The 27,016-nt window shown below is 32.2% G+C and overlaps 3 protein-coding genes across 6 annotated transcripts; 2 read left to right on the forward strand and 1 right to left on the reverse strand.

Moving 5' to 3' along the window:
• The first annotated feature begins 473 nt into the window (after window positions 1-473).
• Window positions 474-9,627, forward strand: LOC105153116 (uncharacterized). Its single transcript, XM_011067768.2, has 8 exons — window positions 474-1,280; window positions 1,696-1,798; window positions 1,874-2,199; window positions 2,955-3,320; window positions 3,422-3,776; window positions 4,295-4,728; window positions 5,553-8,705; window positions 9,519-9,627. The coding sequence occupies exons 1-7, from the start codon at window positions 1,020-1,022 to the stop codon at window positions 6,117-6,119; spliced, it is 2,412 nt and encodes an 803-aa protein (XP_011066070.1). The 5' UTR covers window positions 474-1,019; the 3' UTR covers window positions 6,120-8,705; window positions 9,519-9,627.
• Window positions 9,519-17,948, forward strand: LOC105153120 (pre-mRNA-splicing factor ISY1 homolog). 2 transcript variants are annotated; one of them, XM_011067776.2, is made up of 5 exons: window positions 9,519-9,631; window positions 9,822-9,844; window positions 9,991-10,309; window positions 12,039-12,409; window positions 17,756-17,948. In XM_011067776.2, the coding sequence occupies exons 1-4, from the start codon at window positions 9,629-9,631 to the stop codon at window positions 12,399-12,401; spliced, it is 708 nt and encodes a 235-aa protein (XP_011066078.1). In that variant the 5' UTR covers window positions 9,519-9,628; the 3' UTR covers window positions 12,402-12,409; window positions 17,756-17,948. The 2 variants fall into 2 exon arrangements, with proteins under 2 accessions (XP_011066078.1, XP_011066079.1); XM_011067777.2 differs by lacking the exon at window positions 17,756-17,948 and having other exon boundaries at window positions 12,039-13,090.
• On the reverse strand, window positions 15,725-26,997 carry Syt14 (Synaptotagmin 14). Of its 3 annotated transcripts, XM_087415303.1 has the most exons (9): window positions 26,812-26,997; window positions 24,495-24,683; window positions 24,039-24,176; window positions 23,590-23,648; window positions 23,273-23,452; window positions 22,552-22,875; window positions 21,573-21,926; window positions 20,852-21,075; window positions 15,725-16,370 (listed from the first exon to the last, which is right to left on the reverse strand). In XM_087415303.1, the coding sequence occupies exons 1-8, from the start codon at window positions 26,843-26,845 to the stop codon at window positions 20,863-20,865; spliced, it is 1,491 nt and encodes a 496-aa protein (XP_087271429.1). In that variant the 5' UTR covers window positions 26,846-26,997; the 3' UTR covers window positions 15,725-16,370; window positions 20,852-20,862. The 3 variants fall into 3 exon arrangements, with proteins under 3 accessions (XP_087271429.1, XP_087271428.1, XP_011066075.1); XM_087415302.1 differs by lacking the exon at window positions 15,725-16,370 and having other exon boundaries at window positions 18,052-21,075; XM_011067773.2 differs by lacking the exon at window positions 15,725-16,370 and having other exon boundaries at window positions 18,052-21,075; window positions 21,573-21,920; window positions 26,812-26,994.
• Between the last annotated feature and the right edge of the window lie 19 nt (window positions 26,998-27,016).

Below are 27,016 nucleotides of genomic sequence, written 5' to 3' on the forward strand. Positions count from 1 at the left end.
AGGGAAAAAGTCTCTTTACAAGACGGTGATCCCCATGAATATTTTCTGATAGTTAAAAACGATCAAAATTTAAATTTAAGAAAAGGGTTTTAAAGCTTGAAATCTCTAATGGAATTGTAAATTTTGTAAAAATAGAATATATGAGTTACTATGCCTTATCAACTTGTAAAAAGACTTTTTCCCCAATCCAATATAATTCACATTTACTTTAATTTCGTTTCGATAGCAACATCCCAATTGATTGAATTATATTTAAGTATCTATCGGCGTTATGAATGTATCATTTATGCACCCCAACATTTACGAGGGTTTAGGCATTTTATTTTATTATCATATTTTTATAGTTAAAATATTGAAAATTTTGACTCATTTCAACTCAATATTTAATTTCATTTAAAATTTACTTAAAATCCTGATAAAAAATTAATTTTTTAATATGAATAAATTAAATATATTAAAGAAAAAATATTAAATAAAATAAATATTTAAATTTTTAGAAATTAAAAATTAAAAATTAAGATTTAAATATTAGATTAAAATTTTTTTTTCTAATTTTAATGTTTATTTTATTTTTATTTAATATTTATTCACACATACACATGGGTCTAATTGTCTAATATTTTTTCTATTATACATAGAGCTTTAGCCGACTGTCAACATCTAGAGGGCGCGACAGACCGACATTGTAAATGGCCGATTTCTGCTCCACGATTGTTGCGTGCGGCATTTGTTTACGCTGAAGTTCGTCTCTAATGGATTTGTTATCGCGGTGACCGGGTTGTGGAGGGCTGTGACCGCTGCGAGGGGGAAGGAGAGGACGGCCTGGTTCGACGTGTGCACAATTTCGCCGGATATTCGGCAGACGAAATGATATTGCCGCAGATACGTTTCTGCAAACACCTCTCATCAACGTCCCGCGTTAGGTTAAATCACCCGGCAGGATTGTAGATTTATTCCACGGCACACCGGAGCTGCGTCCGTCCGATCGTCCGAATCTGGTGGAGCACGACGGCTTAATTATGGGCACGCTGAACCTCATCTGTCCCATGTGTTGCGGAGAGACCTTCAATAATACTCAGTCTCTTAAATACCACTTGCTAAGCATGACAGACAATCTCTATTGTCCGGGCTGTTCGCAGCGTTCCGACTCTGTGACGGCACTCATTCAGCATCTGGACATGTGCGAGCACGATTTGAGGTACAGGATGAAGCCTGAGATTCTTACAGACAAGCTGAGAAAAAGCGGAAAGGAGCCTGAAATCAAAATGGATCTGCTATTGGTAATACGGAAAAGGGAGAACACGAATTTTTATTATGAGATTGTCGAAAAAAGATTCGAATTTCTCAAATACATTTATCTCATTTTATTTTATATATTACTTAGATGGAATTTATAAAAGTCTAATGAAACAATAATTGTGAAACAAATCGTGAGTAAAATTCTTAGGAGTCTTGAAATAACTATTTATTTAATGTTAATTTGAATATTGTTTAAGATGAAAATCTAATGAAACATAATTGTGAAACAAAACTTGGATGGAATTCTAGAGGTCTTGAAATAATATATTTATTTCATATTATATATTTAAAATAATAGTACTATATATAAAAATTATGTTTCAATTATTTGGTTATTATTGCTCATTTTGGTTATTTTTACCAATGATATTTTTCAACTGCAATTATTAATTTTAGGACGTCAAGGGACAACAGCTTAATCGAGGCTTCCTGGCAACCATGGCCAACAACGGAGTAGTCATAATGAGTGATCCGCAAACAATACAAATGGACGAGAATGGTTTGTAAAATTGCTGTTTTGTTGCGTAGGAGTTTTTTGTGCGTTTAATCTATTGTTTTTAATGAAAAACATCAGGAGAGATTAAAGTCGTAGAAAAGATGGACACGGAAGAAACGCAACCAGATCAAAATTCTCTGGATTTCAAGATGTCCGAAGGACTCATCGGCGATGTTGGTGGAGCGCAAAGAAGACTGCAGTCGTCGCAAGGATTGGTGGCTATCCCCATATCGAATCCGGACCGCAAGGCGTTGATGGAGAAGAACATAATCGCTGTGTTACCAGATAACTCCGAGCTCCTGGATGGGACCGAGACCGCTACCCTGATCGATGTGGATCGTATAAATGAGGCAACAGAGATCGACGAAGTTGATCTTCTGCGTGTCAAGCGAGAGCTGTGCGAGGTATATCGTAAACCGAATTATACTTTGGAGGATTATATTTATACCTTAATGTATGTAAGGTAAATGTTCTAATGCCTGAGAAGGTATGTGATCAATTCTGTATTATTGATTAATATAAAATTAGTGACATTACAAAAAGAATATAGTATACATGAAAATTTGTTTTATTGATTATTGAAAAATATTAATATATACAGAGTGTTCCAAAAATAATGATAAATCTTCGCACAGGGGCAGTTACTTTTGGAACACTCTAATAAATCTGAAAAAGGATCTGTTTAAGTGAAAGGACCATGTTAATTGGAAAATTAGGCCTTAATGAAATGAATTAGTTTTCAAATGTAATGTGATGAACAAAAGATGTTCTCACAAGGCTTAATAATAGTTAGTATATCTTTAGATAGTATATCTCTTCTCTCATAGTTTCTGAGCTATGATATATCAAAGGCTTTGTAAGCACTTGAAATAAACAATTTTTTTTACAATAATTTGCAATTAAAGTATTTGTTTTACTACACTTATTTTTATATAAAATAAAATATGCATTTTCTTGTTGTTATTGATAAATGTCTTAATCATTGCAGATATATTGTTAATTTTACAATTATTCGATAACAATCGGTTATTGGGACTTTTACCTTATTTCGTTATCACGAAATCGTCTTTCTAAATTAATTCTTTACAATAATCTTTTACAGTAATTTAATTTTTTACAACAATGTTTACTACAATGTAATTTTTCGGTTCTGTCATAGTTTGAATCTGACGCTGTATACAGTTGCACCAGTTGTGAAATGAGCTTCAACTCTGTCTTGGATCACATCAAGCAATTCCACGATGGCCAGGAGGTTTTGCTGGAAATGGCGGAACAAATGAACGATCTGGCGACGACAAGTCCAGCGGTATCCGAAAATTCGGAGAATGTGGTGAACCCACGACAGCGGCAAACGATGAACACACTGCGCACGGAAGAATGTGTGGACAGTGAGGGTAGGCTCTACACCAGAAAAGTGGTACAAATTGAGAGATTCTGGGACCGTACTCCGGTTCAGGTCACGACGCCGCAATCGGTGAAGGCTCCGATGATCGAGAAATTCTTTTCGAACGTGGAAGGTGTCAAGGTGTGATTTAAGGCGCGCTTCTCACTGGAAGAAAAATCTCGCGCGATACGTATTTGTCACATGAGAATTAACGTTTTCCTAACACACATGTGATATCACAGGTACGAGACAAACGCCTGGCGACCGCATCGGTGCGAATGTACAAGTGCAATCAGTGCCTGCAGCAGTTCTCCAAGTTGGGTAACTTTCGCGTGCACGCCTGTCTTGGTGGCAATAATCGTTGCGAACACTGCGACCAGAGCTTCGCGACTCCCAGAGCCTTGCAACTCCACGCGAAGGTGCACGATGGCGAAGCCGATTCGAACCAGAAGACGTTTGTTTGTACTACGTGTGGTACCGAATTTTGCTCTCACAAAAGCTTACGGTTGCATTCGAGGATGCACGCGCCAGTGAGGGCCAGACACGTCGATGCACCCGAGGGCACTCCTAACGCAACTTTCACTTGCCCCGAATGCGGTAATAAATCTGTTTCTCGTTTTTATTCTTCAAATTAAATAATTTGATTTTCATATTATAAGTTTTTCTAAATGAGCTTCTTGCACAATTTATTTTTTTTCTCTTTCTCTTCGACATAAAAAAAAAGAGAAAAGAAGGAAAATCCCTGCAAGATCAGCTAAAAAACGCAATGTATCGTTAAATTATTTAACGATACATTGCGCTTTTATTTAAGCCATAATTAAGTATATAAATATAGGATCAAATCAAAAGAAATCAACACTTGGATATCTGCTGTTTTAAACAACAGAAAAAAAATTAAAATTTCAAAATACAATAAGACACTAATTACTATTACCATAATTTTTTTGTGAGTGGATATACGAAAGCGTGAAAGTATTTAATGTGAGCTCTCAAACAAAAATATAAAAGATTTTATTTCTAATGATATGAAAATAATTGAGCAATACGTTTTGTATAACAAACAATATCAAGCGTTTTTACTTTTGTTTTCTCAATATATTAATAATGCTTTATAGGCAAAACGCTCTCCGAGTCGTACAAAGACGCACACATGGCGTTGCATACAGGCGACTCAGTGACGTGCACCGTTTGCAACCGGAAGTTCGATTCTGCGGAAAGTCTAGCAATGCACGCGGCGGTACACGTCGAGCAAACACCCTCGCGGTCGCCCACTCCACAAAGTTTACTTTCATCCGTCGTGGAGGCAACAACATTGGCAACGACGTCAGCGATGATGTCAGCGGTGACGTCGACGACGACGATGGCATCGACGATCGCCGTGACATCGACTACGTCGGTAACGACAGCGACGACGACGGTGACAACGGCAGATCCTGGCGACAGTCAGAAACCCTATCAGTGCCAGCATTGCGGTCGCAGGTTCACCAGACCACATGAGAAAGTCAAGCACGAACGAATTCACACTGGGGAGAAGCCGCATGCTTGTGAGGTAGATAATCGTGAAATTAGGTCTTGTTAAGAATGTCAGTTGTAATCCAGGTTAAAATTTTTCTCAGAATTTTTCATGTAATTTTTCAGAATTTCTATACAATTTTATAATTTTCTCTCAGTTTTTTAATATAAATTGAAACACTTCTCAGAAAATTTACATCTTTTCTCAAAATTTGCCATATATGTTAATTATGAAATATCATAAGATTTCTAAAATTTTTTTGTAAGTATAATTTCTGATAAAATGTTATAAAATTTAAAAAATTTAAAAATATTTTTTAAAAATTATGGGATAAGGAAAAATATTTCAGATATATGAAAAATAAATTCATATATATGAAAAATTCTGAGAGAAGATGTAAATTTTCTGAATATTTCTGAAAAATGTTCCAATTTGTATTAAAAAATTATAAGAAAAATTTTCATCAGGGAATCTCTGCAAAAAGTGACTGGAAGTGTAGATTTGTACTTTCCGTATAAAAATGAATGTTATATTCATATAAAATAATTTAACAAGATCAGTAGGTAATTATATTTAACAATACAATTTTGTAGTTTGAATAAAAATTTTCTTATTTTATCTTGTTTTTTAAAAATTATCTCTTGGAAAAAATTTTAAATTTTATTACATAATCATAACTTTTAATCATAATTTTTTGGAAAAGGAGTTGAACCTTCCAAATCTTTCCCCTGAATAGATGTATAATCACAATCTTTGATAAACTAAAACTTTTTATGTAAAAATGCTGTAGCTTAAAATGAATCTCATCTTCCTCATTTGTTTTTAATTACAGTTAATTTTTATTCTTGTTAAACTGATAGGTTTGTGGCAAAACCTTTCGTGTGTCCTACTGTCTGACCCTTCACATGCGTACACATACAGGCGTGAGGCCTTACGCTTGTCAGCATTGCGGAAAGCGCTTCAAGGCATCCTCCGTTTACAATCATCACCTGCTGACGCACGGCGAGGAACGTGCCTACACATGTCCATACTGCCCAAAGACGTTCAAAACGCGGGTACAGCTGGCCGGTCACAAGAATAGCCACACGAAGCCATTCCGGTGCACCGAGTGCTCGCGGCCGTTTGCATCACTCTATGCCGTCCGCGCGCACATCCAGACTCATAAAAAAGACAACAATCTCAAGTTTAGCTGCTATGTATGCGGCGCGTCGTACGGTCGGGCGTTCGCCCTCAAGGACCACCTGAAGCAGCACGGCCAAGACGTGCTGGCGCTACCGGAGCCAGCGCGAGAGGAGGAGGTGCACGAGAACTTCCTCCTCGGCGAGGAGGAGATCGAGGAGGAAGAATTTACGGCCCCAACGCCGCCACCACCGCCGACTCCGCTTCCCGTCGTCGCGCGCCCCTCCGGCGTGGATGACACCGACTGAAGTCAATTATTGCAATTTGATTCTAGTCGCAGAATCGTAGCGCGTTCCGTAAGCTCGTCATAAGCTTGTCGTAAGCCTACGTAGATTGTTCGTGAAGACTGGAGGATTCGTTATTTTCACGAACGGTCGCCGTGTTGAAACCTTCACGCGAAAGTCTCTGTATGTTTATGCGTACACGTTCCGCGAGTCGTTGCGTGAAGGCAGAACGGATTTTTTTTACCAAAACCCAATCGTGATCGATTGGGATCTAATTGTATGTAAGCGTTGTTGACTCGTTGATAAAGTTTATTCGTTCGTATTTCTCATACTGTTCGCCGTTTTCATCACGAATTCGTGAGCTTAATTTGTGAGTCGGAAGATCACTAGAAGCAACTTTAATTTATATAATCAAATATAAGTGTTGCACTATCTCCGATTCAATTAGACATGATTATGCAAGAATATTGTCAATTAATTGGAGTATGGGTGTTTAATTAATTTTTAAAAAAGAAGGGATATATGTGTATATATATATATATATATATATATATATATATATATATATTAGTTAAATAATTATCGATTGTAATAAATTATTTTTTCTGCAGTATTCATTACAAGAATATGTTAGCCCGATTCTTGTACTGCTGAATTACGAGCTTTCAAATACATTTCGTAATACAGGATGGCAAAAAAATGACCACAAAGATTTATGTGTGTTACCCAAGTAATAATTTAATAAATGTACAAAACTTTGCGGCTATTTTCTTTTCGGCATCAAAGTGGCATTTTAAAAGCATCATTTTAATGCCAATATAACAACGAATAACTTATTGTTTAAGTAGGAACGTATTTAAAAACACAAACTTTGAAGTTACTTGTGTTATTAAATATCAAAAAGATTTTGCATCAAAAAATTTCGGTTGATGAATTGAAGATTACTTTATTGACTGCTCGGAATTTATTCAAGAAAAAATGCGCGGCATGATGCCTTCTCGAAGCGTTTATATAAAAAATAAAGAAGTCATGATATTAATTATTATTTTTGATATTTAATAAGATATAGCACTCCAGAGTTTTTTTATAAATTAATAATAACTTATAATACAAAACTTCGTGACTGAACTTTTTTGTCATCTTGTATAATTAATTAAAAATTGCACATCTCTGCATTGCATACTTACGTCTGACTAGAGCTAGAAATTTATGAAGCTCACGAATTACTCATTGATGGAACCTATCGTAGTTAGTTAAATTTGAATAGAGCCTAAGTTTTAATCCTAGCTGCACACAATAGGGTCCCCAGCGCAACTTTCTAAATCAAGATTTTTTTCGCGTTTCTAAATTTTTCTTTTTCTTTGAAACTACACATCTCGAAGTTTCTTAATTCTTGATTTTTACACATTATGGGCTTGTTCCTTAATTCTTCATCGATTGAAAAAAAAAATTAATTGAAATATATTCATTTTTACGAAAGTTACGGTAAACAAATATGGGGTCCTAGGAATTCCAGTGTGTATATCATGCGTGCAAAAAACAAATGTGTAAAGCTAGGAGTAAATAAGGGTTTTTAATTTATTTGAAATTTCTTAATAACAAGAAATGGACTTTAATACGTGATGTATACATATCGCAACAAACAAACTTGTTCTAATTTTAATTTTAATTTTCACAGTTATTTAATTTATTAACAATGTACACAATGCAATGTAATGTAATTACAAATCATTGTGTACAGGTACATAATTAGTTATTAATATATATTAAAGTTACTCAAAAGAGATTTTAATTCTATGCACACGCAATTGGAATTTTGTTTAGACGAGAATTAATCTGAAATTATTTTAAATTTAATACAATTGTTTGAATCTTAATGATTTGGGTTTCTTAATGTTACTCTGGTTGTTACATGCTGTTGTTGTTTGGAAAATATTTTATGACAAATTAAATTTTTACTTAAAAAATTTGTTAAATCGAATTGTCATTTCTCTTCTTCTTTATCTTTATTAAATTGTCTCTGTATCTAGAAAACAGGAAGTAACTTTAACAGAAATGAGAACAGAAGATCTCGATATTAGTTGCATATATTTACATACATTTTCACATAATATCTCACTTTATGTGGACTGTTTCTATTGTCAATATAAAATAATTAATTTTTCTTTTATAATCTAATCCAGTAGATCCTGTTTTAAAGTATATAATAATACATTTTTTAAAATTTGTTAAGATTAAGGTCATTGGTGATTGTTTCTCTTATTTTCATTTTTGCACTGAAAATTCATTTTTATGTAAAAAAGAAAATAAGAGAAACAATCTCCAGTGACCTTGATCTTAACAAATGTTATCCAGGACATTATCAAAATATATAAAATTAATAAGCGAAACGCTATGAAATAAAGGAGGAAAAATATTTATTTAGATAAAACGTAAATAAATATATAACGCTATTTCGATTTTCCTTCTCGGAATAGTCTACAGATAAAAACGTACAAAATTACAGAAAAATTGAAATTAAATGAGAACAATATTTCATATTTACCCGCGCGAACTGTACACCTGAGTGCAGTTTGGTGCACTTTTAATACAGCTTCAGACGTTCATCACGTAAGGTCTTAAGTGATAGAGTTACATATCAATCTTGGTCTTTTAAATAATTTTATGTAGTATATTGCGATTTTGAGGATCGAAAATTCACAAAAAAATGAAAAACAAATAATTTCATGTATTTAATAGTCCACGTATTTATTAGTCTTCAATGTGTATAAGTATGGAACCAGAGAGAAATCTGAGAGAGGACAGAACGGCCCAAAACCTGTAACCGCAAAATGCTGCTGCGTACTACTGCCCTCTGACAAAGTGGATGTAAACTATATGCAACGTCCATTTCTCTTATGGTATATCGTCCATTTTAAAAAGTGGACGATGTACTATAAGAGAAGTGGATGTTGCTATGTAGTTTACATCCAATTTATCAGAGGGCAGTAGTGCGCGGCAGCGGTCACAGGTTTTAGGCCGTCACGTCCTCTCTCAGGTTTCTCTCTGATGGAACATTGATATAATTCACTATTCTGTGTACGTAACTTAACCTCACAAAATATCTGCAAATATAATTTAGATATTTAATTCAGATAATTAATTTTTTACTTGAAATCTGCAAAAACATGATTAATTTTAATAATTAATATTATTATGATACATACATATATATAAATATCAATAAAAATGTAATATGTTGAAACGTATTTTTCTATGATTGTTCAGAATAAAATGATAAAGTGATAATGATAATATTTTAAAAACATTGAATTTAAAAAAATCCTATATATATATATATTCTACTATAAATCATTAAAATCACATTTGTTAAAATATAATAATTAGTTTTATTATAAGGCTGCATTTTGTTTTCCCTTGTAGTGCCATTGTTAAATACTAATCAATCGGGGAGCAATCAATCATGTCAATAGTGATAAATACTTATGAATAATTAATGTTTAAACGAATTTGTATAAAAGCATAAACAAAAGATGGTAAGTATCTGTAATATATATTGGGTCATCTAAAAAGTATCCGCGGTTTTTTGTCACTAGTGTGTTGATGGTCATATATCTAGTGACAAAGTACTGTGGATACTTTTTAGATGACCCAATATTACGTCTTATATATTTTACTAGATAGATATTTTTTTACTTTATTAATAAACGCTTTGTTTTTTCTTAGGCGCGAAATGCAGAGAAGGCTATGTAAGTATAGTTTATAACATCATCTGTTCCATAAACCTATTACACACCTATTTTTACTGTGAGAAGTTTTAATCCAACTAATTAAAATGTTAAAATCAATATTATCATATTGATATAATTAATGTATTTAATGTTGATATTTTTAGGACAACGCTTGCTCGTTGGAGAGCAGCGCAAAACAACGAAGGAACAAGGAAAGAACAGGAACGGAGGCCTTATTTAGCTTCAGAATGTAGAGACTTACGTAAAGCAGAGAAATGGCGAATGCAAATAATTAGAGAGATTGCAAAGAAAGTCGCCCAGATTCAAAATGCCGGGCTTGGAGAGTTCCGCATTCGTGATCTAAATGACGAGATTAATAAGCTGCTCAGAGAGAAGCGACATTGGGAAGCACAAATAAAGGAGCTTGGTGGACCTGATTACTCCAGAGTCGGACCTCGCATGTTGGATCATGAGGGACGTGAGGTAAAATCGTAGATAATATTTTTTATAATATTTACAGAATATCAGAAGTTCGATTAAATGTTTATCAGGATATTTACTGAAATCTTATAAAATAAATAAATTTCCTGAGAATTTTCAGACTTTTTTCAAGGTATTTTCATTCAAAATTCTACATAAGATCGGTGTAAAATTTTTAAAAAATCAAAAACAATTTTTTTTTGCTTTAAAAATTAGTTTGAAGCTTGTAGAATAAAGAATAAAAGGTCCTAAGTATAAATTCGAATTAGTTTTCGAGTTACAAAGCCTACAGCAGGTACAACCGCTTATAAATCCAGAAAGCACAGAGAATATTTATAATAAATATTTTTATTACTCATTTCTTTAAATGTTGTATAAATATTTTATACATATTTTATGTAAAGCTTAATTCGGAATATTATTAAAAGATAGACTAAATATTTGATAACATTTATGATAAATGTAAATAAATATTTCTGGTATTTTTTTTATTTGAATTATAATGTCTTATTACGTATTTCCAGCATTTACTACAAAATTTACAATAAATATTCATAATATTTATAACAAATGTTTATGATCTATCTAGCAATCTAAGATCACAAAAATATTTACAAAATATTTAAAATAAGCTTTATAAATATTTATAAATGTTTTATAAATATTGTGTACTGTCTGGAAGGCAGGTCAGAATGATAATATTGTATATCCTTCTTCTTTCTAACACATTTTAAGCTATATAAAGCTGAAAAATCGTTAATCAATCATCTGATGTTCGTAGCACGTGTTAATTTGTGAAACTTTGTTCAGAATATCAATTTCAAATATGAAGAGCCGAAAAAAATTAATAGAAAGAGTTCAAGGATAATATTAGAACGCGCAAGTAAACTGAAAAAAAAGACCGAAATCACTTAATTGTCATTAATTCGAACGCGAAACTGCTTTTACAAGTGTATCCACGAAAAAACTAAAAAGTTGTTATGCGGAAGTACCGATAAATGCGATGCATGGTTATCGTATTATCAATTTTTTAGCGATGTTTTCCAATATTGGTGAAACAGTGAAGTGCAAAATGTGTAATAGAAATGTGATTTTCTCTGCTTTACAAGATCAGAATCAAGTATTTGCGAATTTGGATTTAAATTGGTGATAATTGTGAATCACGATATATTAATTTTTGTCCATTCATACAAAACGCGTACGTAATTAACAGACAAATCGTATTCTTTCGAAGACTTCTCGATATTGATTATGAGGACATAAGAAAGTTTTGCATGTATCTTTCAAGAATGTTTACTAAAATGGTTTACCAGGACATTAATACAAACATTTATTGTGCTTCGAAAACTGAGCTTAGTATCAAGCCGTTCTTCGCCTCCATGAAGTGGATTGCAAGTGGATTCACGAAACGTTGGCATTCCAAGAATGGATCTAGATACGAAGGAAATCCGCGAAAAACACATAATCTTTATATGATATATATTAAGATTATTTTTTCTCTCATTTTGAAATATTTCTTTCAACGTGTACTTGAAAAAAGTACCAAACCACAATTCTACAGCTTCTTTATTTCTTCGCTAATCCACTTTTAAAAATGATTTATTTTTCAGTAGTCGGTCACACCGGTCAGACCCCTTAAATGTAACTTTGAAATAAATTAGAGTTCAAGATTTTCCAGGCAGTAAACATCCAAAAATATATTAAATATTTATGTATCTCAATGAAATTACAGGTTCCCGGTAATCGAGGTTACAAGTATTTCGGAGCTGCTAAAGAATTACCGGGTGTTAGAGAATTATTTGAGCAGGAGCCACCACCGCCGCCTCGTAAAACTCGCGCAGAATTGATGAAGGACATCGACGCGGACTATTACGGTTATATGGACGACGACGATGGTATTCTGATACCGTTGGAACAGAAGGCCGAGCAAGAAGCGAGAGAAAAGTGCATTAACGAATGGGTAGCTCACGAGAAAGAACCGGAAATCGAGATTGAGACAACGGCACAAAAATTGATTCCTTCGCAGCAGGATATTCAAGAGGCTTTGCTGGTTAGAAAGAAGAAAGAGCTGCTGGAAAAGTACGGACTAGACTGATAGTCCAGGTGCGACATTGTGTTTGAAATTGTACAGACTGGAATATCGATTGCGATATTAACTATTGATAAATTTATTATTATATTTAATTATATTAGAATACATTTTTATAAAACGCGATGAATATAATAATTATTATTAAACAAAGTAATACACAAGAAGGGCAAAGAGCTAATAATGTATAAAAGAATCTTAATTTAAATAAGCAAAATATACAAAACAATTATAATAAACCAATGTTTCAACTCCAATCGAGTCATTTTCAATGTAATCTTAAAATATATAAACATCGTTCTAAATTAAAAATATGCACATGGTCTTACAATATTATTATAATTCCTTAATATTAAATTTTTCATTTTATGTAATACGCTGTGAGTCATTTTTATCAAGAATTAACATAGTCATAAGAAAATTCTGGAAAAGTAACCGTGAATAAAAAGAATTAATATTAATTACATAAAAATTAATAATATGATAATGTACCTTGGTAAATGTGTTAAGAACATTAGTAAACAAAGAGAAAAAAACGCATGTAGATTGTAGTCCATTTCATGGTACAATATAATAGTCTTCTTATTCAAATTATTTTAAGCAAATTTGCAAAGGTAACAAGCATCTAACTTACACGATGTCAAATAACGAAATGTCAAGAAGAAAAACATTATCGAGAATGGAAAACGGCAAAATAGGGGAGAAAAGAGAGAAGAAATATTAGGAAGGAGAAAGAGAATGTATAATGTCAAAATACAATTCCGGCAAAGACTCTGTATCATTTTGTCTATTTATTCCATGTTTCTGTTTTTTAATATGGACTATTTCAGATATCAACCTTTTATTATATGAAGGCTCTATATCTAACATGTCTACTTTATCCCATTTAAATTTATGACTCTCCTCAATATGATTGGAAATCACTGATGGAGATTTTGAATCTTATATTGATATCCGAAACATGTTCATGCAATCTGGTCTTTAGTTGTCTTTTTGTTTGGCCAACATAACTAACAACCTCAACAATCCTCACAAAATATTTTGTAGACTACATTTTGATTCTGAACGTGTTCCAGATCATCCTTTCCTCTCTTTATAAAACTTCTTAATGTGTTAGGAATGGTAAAAGCCAATTTACAATTAAACATGTTAACAATAGGTATAAATCTTTCGGATATCGTATTGACATATGGAATCGTAAAAAATCTCCTTGTGTCATCCTTATTCTTATTCAAATTATTAATCTTGTTAATGTGATATTTAATTCTATTATGAATCGAGAAAATAAAATGTAACGGATACATTTTGTAAAAAAATATTAATAATGTCAATCAAATTATTTCGTTGGAATTTCAGATGACACAAGCAAAAAACTTTGTCCACAACTCCATAAATTACATCTCTTTTATGACAAAGTGGATGGTGTGAATGGAAATTAAGAAATCTACCGGAAAAGATTGCTTTATGGTATATATCAAAAATAAGATTCCGTTCTTCAATAACCAACATAGTAGTATCCAAAAAACTTATTTTTCCATCAAAGCCAACCTCCATAGTGAACTAGTCTAGTGTGCAACAAATTAAAAATATCCAAAATATCACCAACATTCTCAGACGGAACAGCTAAGATAATATCATCAACGTATCGATAATAAAATAGCTTAGTAGTACTACACAAAATGAAAAATTTAATTAAGAAATTATAATAATATTGTAAGACTATGTGCATATTTCTAATTTAGAACGATGTTTATATATTTTAAGATTACATTGAAAATGACTCGATTGGAGTTGAAACGTTTGTTTATTATAATTTTGTATGAATTTTGCTTATTTAAATTAAAATTCTTTTATACATTATTGGCTCTTTGCCCTTTTTGTATACTACTTTGTTTTATACGTACAGAGCCTTATTAATATTTTTTAATTATTATTATAATAATTTATAAGCATGTAATAACATTGATTAAGATAATTAGTTTGTGCAGTAGACATTCAAACTCGAATGCTTATCAAGAGAAACGGGTGCCGTAGATGAAAATATAGATAAAAATCCAAGGATAGTCTGTTTATAATCATCGCGATATATGACACTTCTTCCATTATTTTTCGCAACAGAGAATAATGGTTGTTCTACAATAAAATAGAATAACAGAGTAGATACGGCATACGTATATTTTGTAAGAAAATCTAGATATCGCATGTTCTCGTTTTTGAAATGTATCGTTGGAATGTTGCAAAGTCATGTGTTCTTCAATTTGACTTTGGCTCTTTTATCCTCTCGATATAACAAACATCTATTAATGAATAACTTCTATCTAATCAACATGATCGTAAAACTCTAGAATGGATTTAAAAACAGGAAAAAATTTACTTCATATGTCCGAATTTATAAAGATCTTAATCGTTCTCAAAACAATTCCGCTTCGGTTGCAAATATTACAAATAAAGAATGATAACTGATATAAAATTTAATGACGTATCCAACGAATTCACAGCCCATTTTTATAACTAACCTTAACTTCCGTAATCATTAATCTCCGAATGTTAAATTATAAGAAACACAATAATCTTGCTTAAAAAAAAAAGAAAGAAAAGATATATTTTTCGTGAAAATTCATCTGCATTCTCAAAGAGAATCCTGATGATCTCTTTGTAGTAAAAATATAAATTGGAACTAGTCTGGTCGCTTCCTACATATCCAACAGCTTATCACACAAAGTGAAAAACATGGCAAGAGTAACGTTATCGTAATTACATTATATTGTTATTTACTTGAAAGAGTAAAAGACGTAAAAGTTAAAAAACTACTCGCTAATTAAACGTATGTATGTCACTCGTGTGCTGACTGGAATTCTTGGAATTCCCTAATTCCAGTTCGTGTTATAGAAAACGAATGATATTAATCTTCAAATCGAGAGATTGATATAACATCGCTACATCGTAAATTGATTTTAAATATTTAAACGCTTATCACCTCTTTAGCATCGTGCCGTTTATAAACAGACTGTACATTATACGATAGTATATCGCTAGGACTCAGAAATACTCTAATAATATCAGCTAAGTATGCACGAAACAAATCGTGTTACGCGTGTACTTATATATATAATATATGATATTCACATGTTACACGCACGCACGCACACATTTAATTTAAATGGGGTGGCGTTTTAACCCATTCTACATTTATATAACTGTAATATACTTTAAACATCTGATTGAGATTTTCCCATTTAGCCCGTTTTCTTTATACTATAGAAAATACGTGGGAAATCTTTTAAGGAAAATAATAATACTGCCAAAAATATTAATGATCTGTACAAATTGAAGTGATTTGTACAAATTGAAAAGGGTCCAAAATTTTATTTTGGAGTATTCGATAAAAAAAATTCTCATATTTTTAAGAATATGTCATATATATCAAAGCAAGATTAATAGACACAATAAGTGCCAATATTCTGTCTAAGTCGCCAATAAATTATTACTATGTTTTGCTTTCTAAATTAATAATGCTTTATGTGACTATTTTATATATAGAATAACAAGGATCAATTTAAGTAAAAAGCAATATCTGGCTACCTATATAAAATAAAACGTGAATCATCTATATTGTCAAAACAAGAAATCGTGTCTATCTATGACATAAAGTTAATTTTTTTAAACTATGATAATCATTTCTTGTTTCTCTAGTGAACATCCTTCAAGTTTGAGACCCTTTCTTCGAATATCCTGTATAAATGATTTATGATGATATCATATAACAAGATACAAATACCATTCATCTCGGTTATCTTTTTACATACCTTACAATTTTGATGTTCAGAATTAAATTTACCTGCAAACAGGCAATGTAAATTTTAATAAAAATATCCCCCTCATTTTTTTAACTGCTCCACAACATATCCACGGCCATCAAAGTCGGAGGTAGAGATATTTGCATGCTTTGTGAAAAAACTAGTTTAATCACTGGATCTATAAATAAAAGATAATTTTGTTAGAATCGCAGACACTGCATGCTTAAGATGTTTTAAATTCTCATATTGTAAATTCTTTGTTTACAATATTAGTTCTCTTCACAACGCACATCTAGCGCACATATTGTACATAAAAAGAGGGCGTACATTGTACGACAAACAATTGTTTATGTCCTAAAGGAGATTTCTGAGTCCCTGCAATTATTTTATTCCTAAAATGTAAATGATAAAATAGTTCGAGCATGGATTAATATGTAATCGTGATGAAGATTTACTACTAGAGGCTTGAAAAAGTCAAGCGTTAAATGATTCACAGCATCTGTTTGTCCATTAATCAGTCGCTGGCTTTGTCCGCTGACATTTAGGGGTCCCCTAACGATCCTTTGGTCTAAGGCTACTTTCCACATTATTACTATGGGTCTTTATATTTTAATGACAATATCAAACTGCTAATCACGCTTCTCAGATAATTAAGAAAACTTTTTATAGTTTTCAATGTAAAGCATAAAGAATTAATCAAAATAAAAATAGAGTGCATATATAAAGTTAATATATCTTAATTAAACCAAATTTTATCATTAATAAATTTTATATCTCTATATTGATTCCATAATTTAAATAATTTTATTAATATAAAATGCTCAAAAAATTATATTCGATTTAAAACGATTTAAAATAAACGTTCTTTTGTGAATAAAATTCCATAAATGTAACTAGATTTGTTTTTCGTTTCAATGGAAATAATCTTTAATATAATATTAATTATAAGATAATAATAATAAAAGTTATGAAGATATAAAAAAGGCAAAACTCAAATATTTGTTAAAAGAAGTACATATTTAATTAGTCGAAAAATTTGTTTAAAAAAAAAGAAAAAATAGTATAGTAGTTTTTCAATATTTTTGTGTATTTTTATATTAAATCAGTTTCTCTCTCCTGATCTAATTGTAGGCATAAATTTATCGCATCTTTAATCATATCCTCTACTTCTGTGTTTCTCTAATATAGCTATTGACGATGGAACCCCTTGCTCAAAAATTCTAATATTAACGCATAGATTATGCCATGTTTCTAGCATACTCGTGATCGTGTATGTTTCTATTTCAATTATAGTATATCGACTCTACAATCACATTTGCATTTACGAAGTGCATTTTGCGAGTCATTGTGCGTCATTGAATTGTCAAACTGTTGGTCTCGTGTCCCATCTCAATCGATCCGAGAAATCTTTCTATAAACCGCTACCACGTTGCGGTGATAGTTGTCGGCTCTCGCATGTATCAATCCATTCTCGAACCATCTGAAGACACCAATGCCCGTGTCCTAAATCTTATCTTATTATTATATTTGCTGCTAATCCATCCAAATTCTTTCTTTTTCAAGCATACCTGAAGGGAACGTGAGATACCAGTTATAAGTTAAAAACTAGAAAACCAGATAAGTAGTCATAAAAAAAAAACTATTGCATATAAATAAGTGCGTAGATATACATATTATTTATAAGCACCTCAACGAATACGTGTGATGTAAATTTTGTCCAGTAATATCAGTTAATATAAATTTATTAACAATTCAATAGTAATAAATTTTTTTTCACTCTTTTTGTGATCAATCTTGGTGTCAGATTCTAATTTTAAGCTTAAGTTATCATCTAAGCAATAGACTAAGTTCATCAGATATTTTTCGTTCATTTTAAAGTTCATTATTACTAGACATCTACGTTTCATTCATGCATGCCCAAGTTACAATAACACAGTTCAACAAAAATTAATTTTAATTGTCAAATTCAAAGATAAGAATGTAATTATTCCCATAGTTTTTTCTTTCAAATTACATTTCTTATTTCCGTAATATCTTGTCGATGTCAATTTTGAGATATGTGAGCTGTGAAGTATAACACAAAGATGTAAAAAAAAGTATTTCTATAAATTTTATATGATATAGTTATAGCATGTAATTTGTTCGAAATGGTTATATCCGTTCAGTTATTGTTAGAACTTTCAATCTTTAGTTTATATTTTTCTAGAATTTTTTATTTATGCGCGCGCGCGAATTTTGAAATAATATAAGTTTTCTCATTCTATAATTTCTGAAGAAACTGATATTCTGAAGAAATTTAAGAAGTATTTCTTCAGAAATTTTTATAAAATATAGAAAATTCTTAATAATATTATGAGATAAGAATTTTTTGTAACCAGAATACTTCCATTAAATATTGGGATATCCATTAATTGTTACAGTGAAATTATTAATTAGCAAAATCTGCCTTAATTTTGAAGAGAAAATTTTTTTTAGCAAATTATATTCGGCAATTATAACAAAATTTTACTAAAAAATTCTCTTTTATTAAATTGATCTTAAGTTTCTTAACTTTGACATGAATATAAGAAAATAATGACAAAAATATAAGAAATAAAATTTCCTTTTCTGAGAATATTTTTTGTTGAACTGCGTAATAAGACTAATCGATAAAGAAAAATCGGATGGCTATATTCAGTGTTAAATGCATGCGAGAACACGGGCCCGATATTCGCCACATTGATTCATATGAATAAACACAAGTAGATCGGATATCGGGATCGAATATACAATTATATACGGTAAGATAGATTAATATCGACACAATGACGAAATAGTAATAACGATTTATGATTTGAAGAGCAACGTGTTGAGATACATGTGATATGGTTACAAAATGGATAATACTTTCATTTGATATTATACAGAAAAACGATTTAAATTAGAATATTCAATTCTTTAACATAGAAAAATTAATTTTTTTCATAGTTTTAATAATTTTAATTGAAAATTATATAGTAAAAACAATTATCACATTTTTAAATAAAATACACATATTCTAGAAAAAAGATTACTTTAGAAATATTTCTATATTTGAATTTAATAGAGAGAATTTAAAAGAGAGAAAAATTAAAAGATTTTAATCTCAAAAATTGAAAAAACTTACAAATAAGAAACTTGCGTTGTCAATCTCACAGTTGTCGAACAAGAGTTCACTTTCGAATGTTCTGTTTATTACCTCAATATTGTATTAATTAATATTTATTTAGAGGATAGCTGTTATAATTGAAAAAGCAAACATTAAAACGTATATCGACAATTCCGTTGTTGTTCTATTCACAACAGCTACAAAACAGCTCTACAAACAACAAGCATTCACAATAGTAATCATTTACAATAGTAATTCATTGTGTCGATGTTACCCTACCTCAGGGTGGACACACGAATCACATTTTCTCAAATTCTCAAATTTGTCAATTAAGAGAAACTTTGTTTTCCAAGGAAACATTTCAACCATGTTTCCTACATTGAAGTACTTAACTTTAATTTTCTATTAAATCTCTGAAGATTTAAGTAACTTTTTTTTAGGCTTTGATACAAATAAAATCGAGAGAGCTCGATTTTCAATATTTTTACTAAATCACAGGAACTTTTGGCTCTTCCTGCATTTTAACAATTAAGGAAAAACTCTGTTAATTTTTCTAGAGCGTTTCCAATCCACGCGAGAATATTTTCCGGATTCTCAGAGTACATTGAAAACGATTGGAGAATCCCGGATCTTCTATCGCGTAACCACCCTGCATCTTAAAATATGTATTATGAAGTCAAGAAATGTAACTATCTCAGTTTTCGAAGTAACGTCGTTTCAGACATTGAAATTCCGCTTACGACAAACCTCCATTTAGCGTGGTGCGCGGCATAAAAAGGGTGAAAGGCACAAAGTAAAAAATAAATGATTCAGATTGGCTCAGGCACATGTCGAGTCGGAGAGCATCGTACCATGTGACAGGACAGGTACGTTTGGGCCGGAACGTCGATAAACGCCGGGACAACGATCACGCGATCGTCGGGACCCTCAACATCGAAGACTAGCCACACTGCTCCCATTAGCGTATCAAAAAGGAAATGTACTTGGTACATTTAGACAAGAGTTTGTAACTCAGAGTTTACAGTATTCCAAACAGAGCATCCCGAACAAAACAAAAGCCTGGCAAGTTTCTAAAGTTCCAATTTAAAATTCGACTGAAAGTCAGAGGCATCTCTTGGATTTTTAGAATGTCATTTAGACACTGCTATTTGTCTAACAGAGCTCTAACATTAAGATATTTTTTGAATTTTGTGTTGTCATTATTATATTTGTCATTTGTTCATTTATATAGACATGGAAATTAAGAACGCTTGTATGCTATCTGGACACTCTCTTGTATTGTTCGTGCTCTGATTTGAAATTGACAGACCGATTGGAATATTGACTTCCGTTTTTCAACCAGGCAGTACACAGTGTGTCTCCATGAGATAAGGAGAAAGAATCTTTAAATCTCTCTCGAGATAAAGCCTGCCGCGAACAGTTGTTCTTTTCTAGAAACGCCCATCTATTTCCCGTACTCCTCGGCGAGTACCGATGAAATCGTTTCGCGTCCAAATAACTGCATCAAGAATGAATCCATGAGAGACACTCACACGAAGACACCTCAAGGACGCAATAGCGAATGCCAGCGTTGCACTTGTATCGGTTGTCTCGCTATCCGCATATCGTTCCAATGCTGTAGCTCCTCAGATCCGGAGCTATTCAGACCCAAACAAAGCCAGCCGATCATTTCTCGCCCTTTCCTACCCATTCCACCTCGTCGACGATTGTATACAGAGAGGTAGAGTGTCACGTCTCCCAATTGAAACAACGCGACCTGTTCAAAAAAGCCACATATTATTTAATATAATTATATTTTAAATACTATAGAAACTATGAAACTTTCGTTAACCCTTTAACTGTAAACAGTATATATATGTATATATATATATATATATATATATATATATATATATATACTTCGCTTGTAAAAGATATTTAGCTAAACTTGCTAAGAGTATGTGAATACTTTCCATTTAATGACACAAGTTGTTCTAGGCCCTACATTATCACATCAATGGCAAAGTATGTTCCACTTCTACTATATTTCTGTTGTAATATACTATAGCAAGTCATAATAATCAAACTCAAAAAGGAATCTCTATAGTCTCATGATCGAATTTGTTGATGTGCTTTAGCATTTTGTTACCTGCGTAAATAAATGCCTTCATGAATCAATTCGTAATTATTGTAAAGTCATGATTTTTATTTAAAGCGCGTCACAGCTAAAGGATCAAGAAATAAGAAAATCGGAGGTTTTCATAAAAAAGCTACCTGAAATATAAAAGTCTCCTTATAGAGGGGATTCGGTTGGGCACGTTTCAAACCGGTCTTAGATCGGCCCATTTCATGATTATTGGTATCAACAAGAGCCAATTTGACGTAAGTATCAGGAGGTTTCGTATCGTTTCCGCCTCCACCACGGAAATGGGAACCCTTGATTATTTCAACTGATAAGCGACCTGTCGTGCCGTTGTACGCCAAACCGATTAGGATTTCAGCAACACTGCCTCCCTTCATGCTGCTGCCGTAAGGTGGTACAGCCGGAGAAGCATACGATTGGACCGACTGTTGGGATCCCGTGGAATCGCTACGAGTTAGACTGCTGGTGGTTCCCCAATCCTGTGCCTAGAAAGTGTAACACAATTTCCATCTTGGCAAATTACACTATTTCTAAATACATTACACATTACTAAAAGAGGTATCAGTAATAATATTTTTACATGGTGCCCAGCAAAATCTAGTCAATTCAAGGATAATTCCGGGATATTCCAGGAAAATCCTGATTTTTCCAGAATTTATCCATCGATTAATTTTCATTATTTAATTAATTTTCATCGATTCGTGCAATATTATGTGCTTCGTATTCAGGTTAAGATTCTATACGAATGAATTAAAACGCTAACAAATTGGGAACAATATTTACTGCTTTATAAATAATATTAAACGAACGTTCCGTTAATACGAACGATTTTTCTACTCTGTTCTATTTTAGATATTAAATTCAAGTTTTCTATTGTGGTTATAAGTATATTAACTTATTGTACCTTTAATGAAGGATTTATGTCCAAACACAACTTTTATTTTTATTATTTCTTTTTTTTTTACGCTCTGACTTTTTTAGAATGAAAGAATGATAAATTCCTTCCAGGCCAGCCCTGAAAATTCAAGGGTTTTCCAGAAATTTTCCAGCGGTCAAAGAACGCTGGACACGTTGTTAATAATGATTGTACAGACTTTTAGAAAAACTTACCGAGGAAGAAAGTGGGGGTTGAAGAGTTAACCATAGGGTCGTTTCCAACTGGAGATTAATGTGATCGAAAGACACTCTGGCTTCGCCCAGCAGTCTTTCCCGACGCATCATTCTGCCACCCCACAGATATACTCTGAGCCGTACTCCCATTGCATTTACATCCTCTGGATTTACACGAGGAAGCAAAAAACTCTCCATGTATTGCGGAGATGTCCCTTGTCGAACTCGTGTCTTACGTCTTTGTTTTTTTGATGGTAGCAGGACTAATCGTACCTGACTGCCATTAATGCCAGGAGGATAATTCCGCCCCTGTAAGACGTGAACCTGGAAAAATAATATCCCATTTGATAGCCGCATAATTGAACAATTTAAAAATTCATTATTTACAATATAAAAGAAATAACATTTCTCAGATAATATTAGGTGTTGGAATTAATTCGTAGCGTTTTTAATGAAAGAATGTTATTTATTTCACATGAGCATTAAAAAATACATTAATGAAAGTACTTCCCATCACTTGTAAAACGCTACGAATTAATTCCAACACCTAATAAATAAATTATATATATTACATATACATTAGTTATAAGATTAAATATATAAGATATATTTTCAAGATTTTTATATTCAAATTTTATTTTATTTAAATGAATATTCAAAAATAAAAAAGATCATAATAATAAATATTAAATTGATAATCAAACATTTTAATTATACGAACTGTCATCTCACGCATTGGAGCATCATATAGGAAAGCGACTTCCAGACTACCAACTTCCTCGGTAGCCACTGTACCCATCGTTGTGATGACGTCATTGGTCGTAGAGTCATTTTGCTCAACTTGTATCTCCTGCTCTCGATTATCGAGTATAATACTAGAAGCTCCAACTTCCACCACACACTAAACAGACGAAACATGAATATATGTATGAATGTACGTACATACTGAATGCAAATCCTTTTTCTAAGTCTCTGAGAATTTTTTTATCATTCGAATTCTTTTAAGATTTTTTTTAAACACAAGAAATGAGAAATCACCTGTTGTTGATCTGCTGGAGAGTGTTCCTCAGTGCAGCTACTGGAAGTGGTCCCAGCATCTACAGCAACAATAATTAACAGATAAAAAAACATACTTTACAACTATCCATAAAGTACCCTCACTTTTTAATGTTAATATAACAATGCGATGGATATATGTATATGGACTGACATAAAATGGAATTTTGTAAAAATTACGTTCAAAGTATAGAGACACTACAGAGAGAAAATAGATAATACTTTTCACAATTACGCTGGTATGAAGATCGATATAATAATATATCATATTACATAGTAATATATATATGTTACAAATATATAAAATGTTAATTACATACTTTTTTAAACGTATCTTTTTTTCAATACAAATTTTTCAGAATTTTTGTGCACAAATCGGAAACACTTGCATATAAAATATTGAGGAATTCTATTTTGTTACCGTTACTCACCTAAGATAGTCGTTGGTCCGTCCTCCGCTTGGATAGTCAACGTATCCGGCGGAGGAAGTGAACGCGAATTTAATCGTCGGAGAGCGTCTTCCTCTGAATCGGAACTTGTTTCTGGATCCGAATAAGAAAATGCCTTGCCTAAATAGTAAAATTATATTGATTACTATGAATTATTCCTATTTCGAAGAACCGAAGAATATATTCTAGAAAAATTTGACAATCTAGACTAGTGATATCATAGTGGTGATATCATGATAATGATATCTCATACTTCCACCACGAATGATATTATAAATCAACTGACTTTATGTTTTACTTCGTAGATTTACTTGACAGATTTAAAACTATTATCGCAAAGAGGGATGAAATTTTAAATAAATTGGAGTATTTGGAGTAATAAAAATTTGCAAGGAAAACAGGAATTGGAAATCCATGGTGTAAACCAAAATCATGTACCTATATTTTTCGAGATTTGAGATGTGGAGCTGTTGGTGGACTCACAGAGAGGCACACAGACTCCGCCGAAGAGCGTGGTGGATGAGGGCGGCGTGAAGCACCACTTCCGGGACAGGTAAAGAAAGAGAGCTAGCAGGAGCACTACGAAACCGGCAACGGCACCCAAAACTGCAGTCGCTTCCACAGGTACTGAAACATATTGAGAAATTCCCATCGAATTCAACATCATTTCTTAAGAGATGTAATTTTTTTTAAAGGATACGTAAAATTCTTTTTAAATATGTAAAATTTCTTAAAAGATACGTACAATTTTTCTTCAGAGGTATAATATACATTACTTTTAAATAATAAAATATGAAAAAAGTTCTGAATAATAAACATCTTTTTTTTTATATTTTATATTCGGAGTATAACTTAGTAACGAACATTTAGCATGGCTTATAGACTTTTAATTTTATTTTAATTGATTGAGTCTTCAATCCGTTCTTATTTCATTTATATTACTTTTATTATAAAATAATATCGTACTTACCCCGCCCCCAACATAATTATCAGCACAGTACATTAAAATTCTTACTTCTTATTTGCTTTCCGAATGCAAGACATCTTCATTTTACTGCACGCAGTGTAGTAAGTTAATTAATTAAAATGCGTAATTAAAATTAATACGTAGAAATAGATTCAAAGTTTCCATATAGTATATTGCAAGATGAACGCAGAATGCTTTCATTTGTTACAATTATGAATAATATAAAAATAATATATAACAAGAAAACATAAAATTTTTATTTCTTTCTTCAACTACTGTAATACTGAAGATGAAGTTGTTAATGGAAACGTTCGTCGCATCAATTATTATGTCATAAATCATATCATAAATCAAATAGAGAAACTAATAAAGGGCAATGAGAATGCAACACGGTTGCGAATGCGTTCTTTAATAGAATATGATACAATAAATTTTTAAAATCAAAAAATCAAAATTACTATTTAATCATAAATCATTATATTTATTACTTTAATTAAAGAACCTTCAATGCAACAATCAATATAAGAAAAAGTGCAGGAAAATGGATTTAAAAGAACATAAATTAAAAGGCATAAAAATAATAAAAAAAACGGACTAAAATAAAATAAATAATTTAAATAAAATAAACTCAAAAATGTAAACCGTACAAATTTTTTCGTACAAATTTTCGTTTCTTAAAAAAACAATAAAAATTAAAAAATCAAAATTATTATTCATTACATTTACTACTTTATTTTTAAAGAATGTTCTGTATAGCAATAAGTAAAAAGGAAAAAAGTGCAGCAAAATGGACACGAAAGAACATAAATAAAAAATAGATAAGAACACGAAGAAAGAAACATAAGCTAATAAACAAGTAAATAATAAAATAAATAATTTAAATAAAAAGAAAGTCTCAAAAAGAAGGAGACCAATAGTCTTTCCCGTATAAGTTTTCATTCTTTTCTCAGAAAACTATAATTAGGAAAATCGAAAAATCGTTCGTGTATTATACTTTCTCTCTTGAACTTGGGATGTTAGCCGCAGTAAATATCGGAGTGTATCATAGTCATTGTATCGAGCGCGCGTTAACACGACATATTACGCCGTACCTATAATGACCTGGAATAATTTATTATCGCTCCAGTTGTGACAAACTACCTGCGGATTACACGGGATTGCGCAGCGTTACACGCACATTTCCCCCGAGAATGCGATGCGAGAGACGCGGTGAAAAGAAAAGAAAAAAAGAAAAAAAATTTAAGCTTTCCGAGAGGACCAGCGAGTCCTCCAATTATTCAACTTTCCAATCGCAATTGATTTATCTCAACGTGAATAAATAAAATCATCTTCTAGAAACATCGTCGTTGACAAACATCGCGCTCCCAAAACGTATCGCTCAGGAGGAATCATTTTGGGAATCTGCTCGCGCAATACAGAGATCCAATGAAGGAGTCCTGATATGGAGTTCGAAAGCCACGTTTTTTTTTTATTCTTCCATCTTCTTACGATCCTAAAAGTCGAACGCATATCGAAGGAATGATCCAGTTAGAAGCTAACAATATCGATTCGAGATCCAATTTCCAACTGAAAGGAAAAATAGACGAGGAAAGGAGGCCGCCGTTCGAGTAGCGCGTTTGTGAATTTTTCAAGCGGACAATTTCTATTTCGTAATCGTAAAGGAAACTTGCACGAACATATCGCTCGAGTATCACAAGATGTAATGAACGGAATGATCGTGTTTGAAGTCACTGGGAGGGTTGTCTTGTCTTGTGGCGAAAGGGAAGTTCGGCCAGATAGTGGACTTACCCGCCAAGAAGTGGTCTGATCCAGCCAGAATCATACTCGTCCGCAGTGTCGCATTAAGGTGGTTTCTCTTTACGCGGCACGGTAGCGCGCCCGGGATTGTTTCTCGCGGATTAGCGAATGCATCATCCGCGTGGAAAGGAGATCTGTTGCAGGCGGTTGCTTTCCCCGTTGAATCACCGAGGAAAGCGTGGGCTGGCTAGCTTCG

The sequence above is a fragment of the Acromyrmex echinatior genome, chromosome 17 (assembly GCF_024713525.1).
Source record: "Acromyrmex echinatior isolate Ae372 chromosome 17, ASM2471352v2, whole genome shotgun sequence".
Lineage (NCBI taxonomy): Eukaryota > Metazoa > Arthropoda > Insecta > Hymenoptera > Formicidae > Acromyrmex > Acromyrmex echinatior.

Bases quoted from the DNA above. Each gene is read 5' to 3' on its own strand.
- Syt14 (XM_087415303.1), bottom strand. From the start codon at position 26,845: ATGATTCTGGCTGGATCAGACCACTTCTTGGCGG. The intron at 22,876-23,272 runs GTTCGTATAATT...TTATTTTTCCAG, and splicing joins CTCCAATGCGTGAGATGACA to GTTCACGTCTTACAGGGGCG. The intron at 21,927-22,551 runs GTAAGTTTTTCT...TACACTTTCTAG, and splicing joins AACCCCCACTTTCTTCCTCG to GCACAGGATTGGGGAACCAC.
- LOC105153120 (XM_011067776.2), top strand. The intron at 9,845-9,990 runs GTAAGTATAGTT...TGATATTTTTAG, and splicing joins CGAAATGCAGAGAAGGCTAT to GACAACGCTTGCTCGTTGGA. The intron at 10,310-12,038 runs GTAAAATCGTAG...ATGAAATTACAG, and splicing joins TGGATCATGAGGGACGTGAG to GTTCCCGGTAATCGAGGTTA.
- LOC105153116 (XM_011067768.2), top strand. From the start codon at position 1,020: ATGGGCACGCTGAACCTCATCTGTCCCATGTGTTGCGGAGAGACCTTC. The intron at 3,777-4,294 runs GTAATAAATCTG...AATGCTTTATAG, and splicing joins TTTCACTTGCCCCGAATGCG to GCAAAACGCTCTCCGAGTCG. The intron at 4,729-5,552 runs GTAGATAATCGT...TTAAACTGATAG, and splicing joins AGAAGCCGCATGCTTGTGAG to GTTTGTGGCAAAACCTTTCG.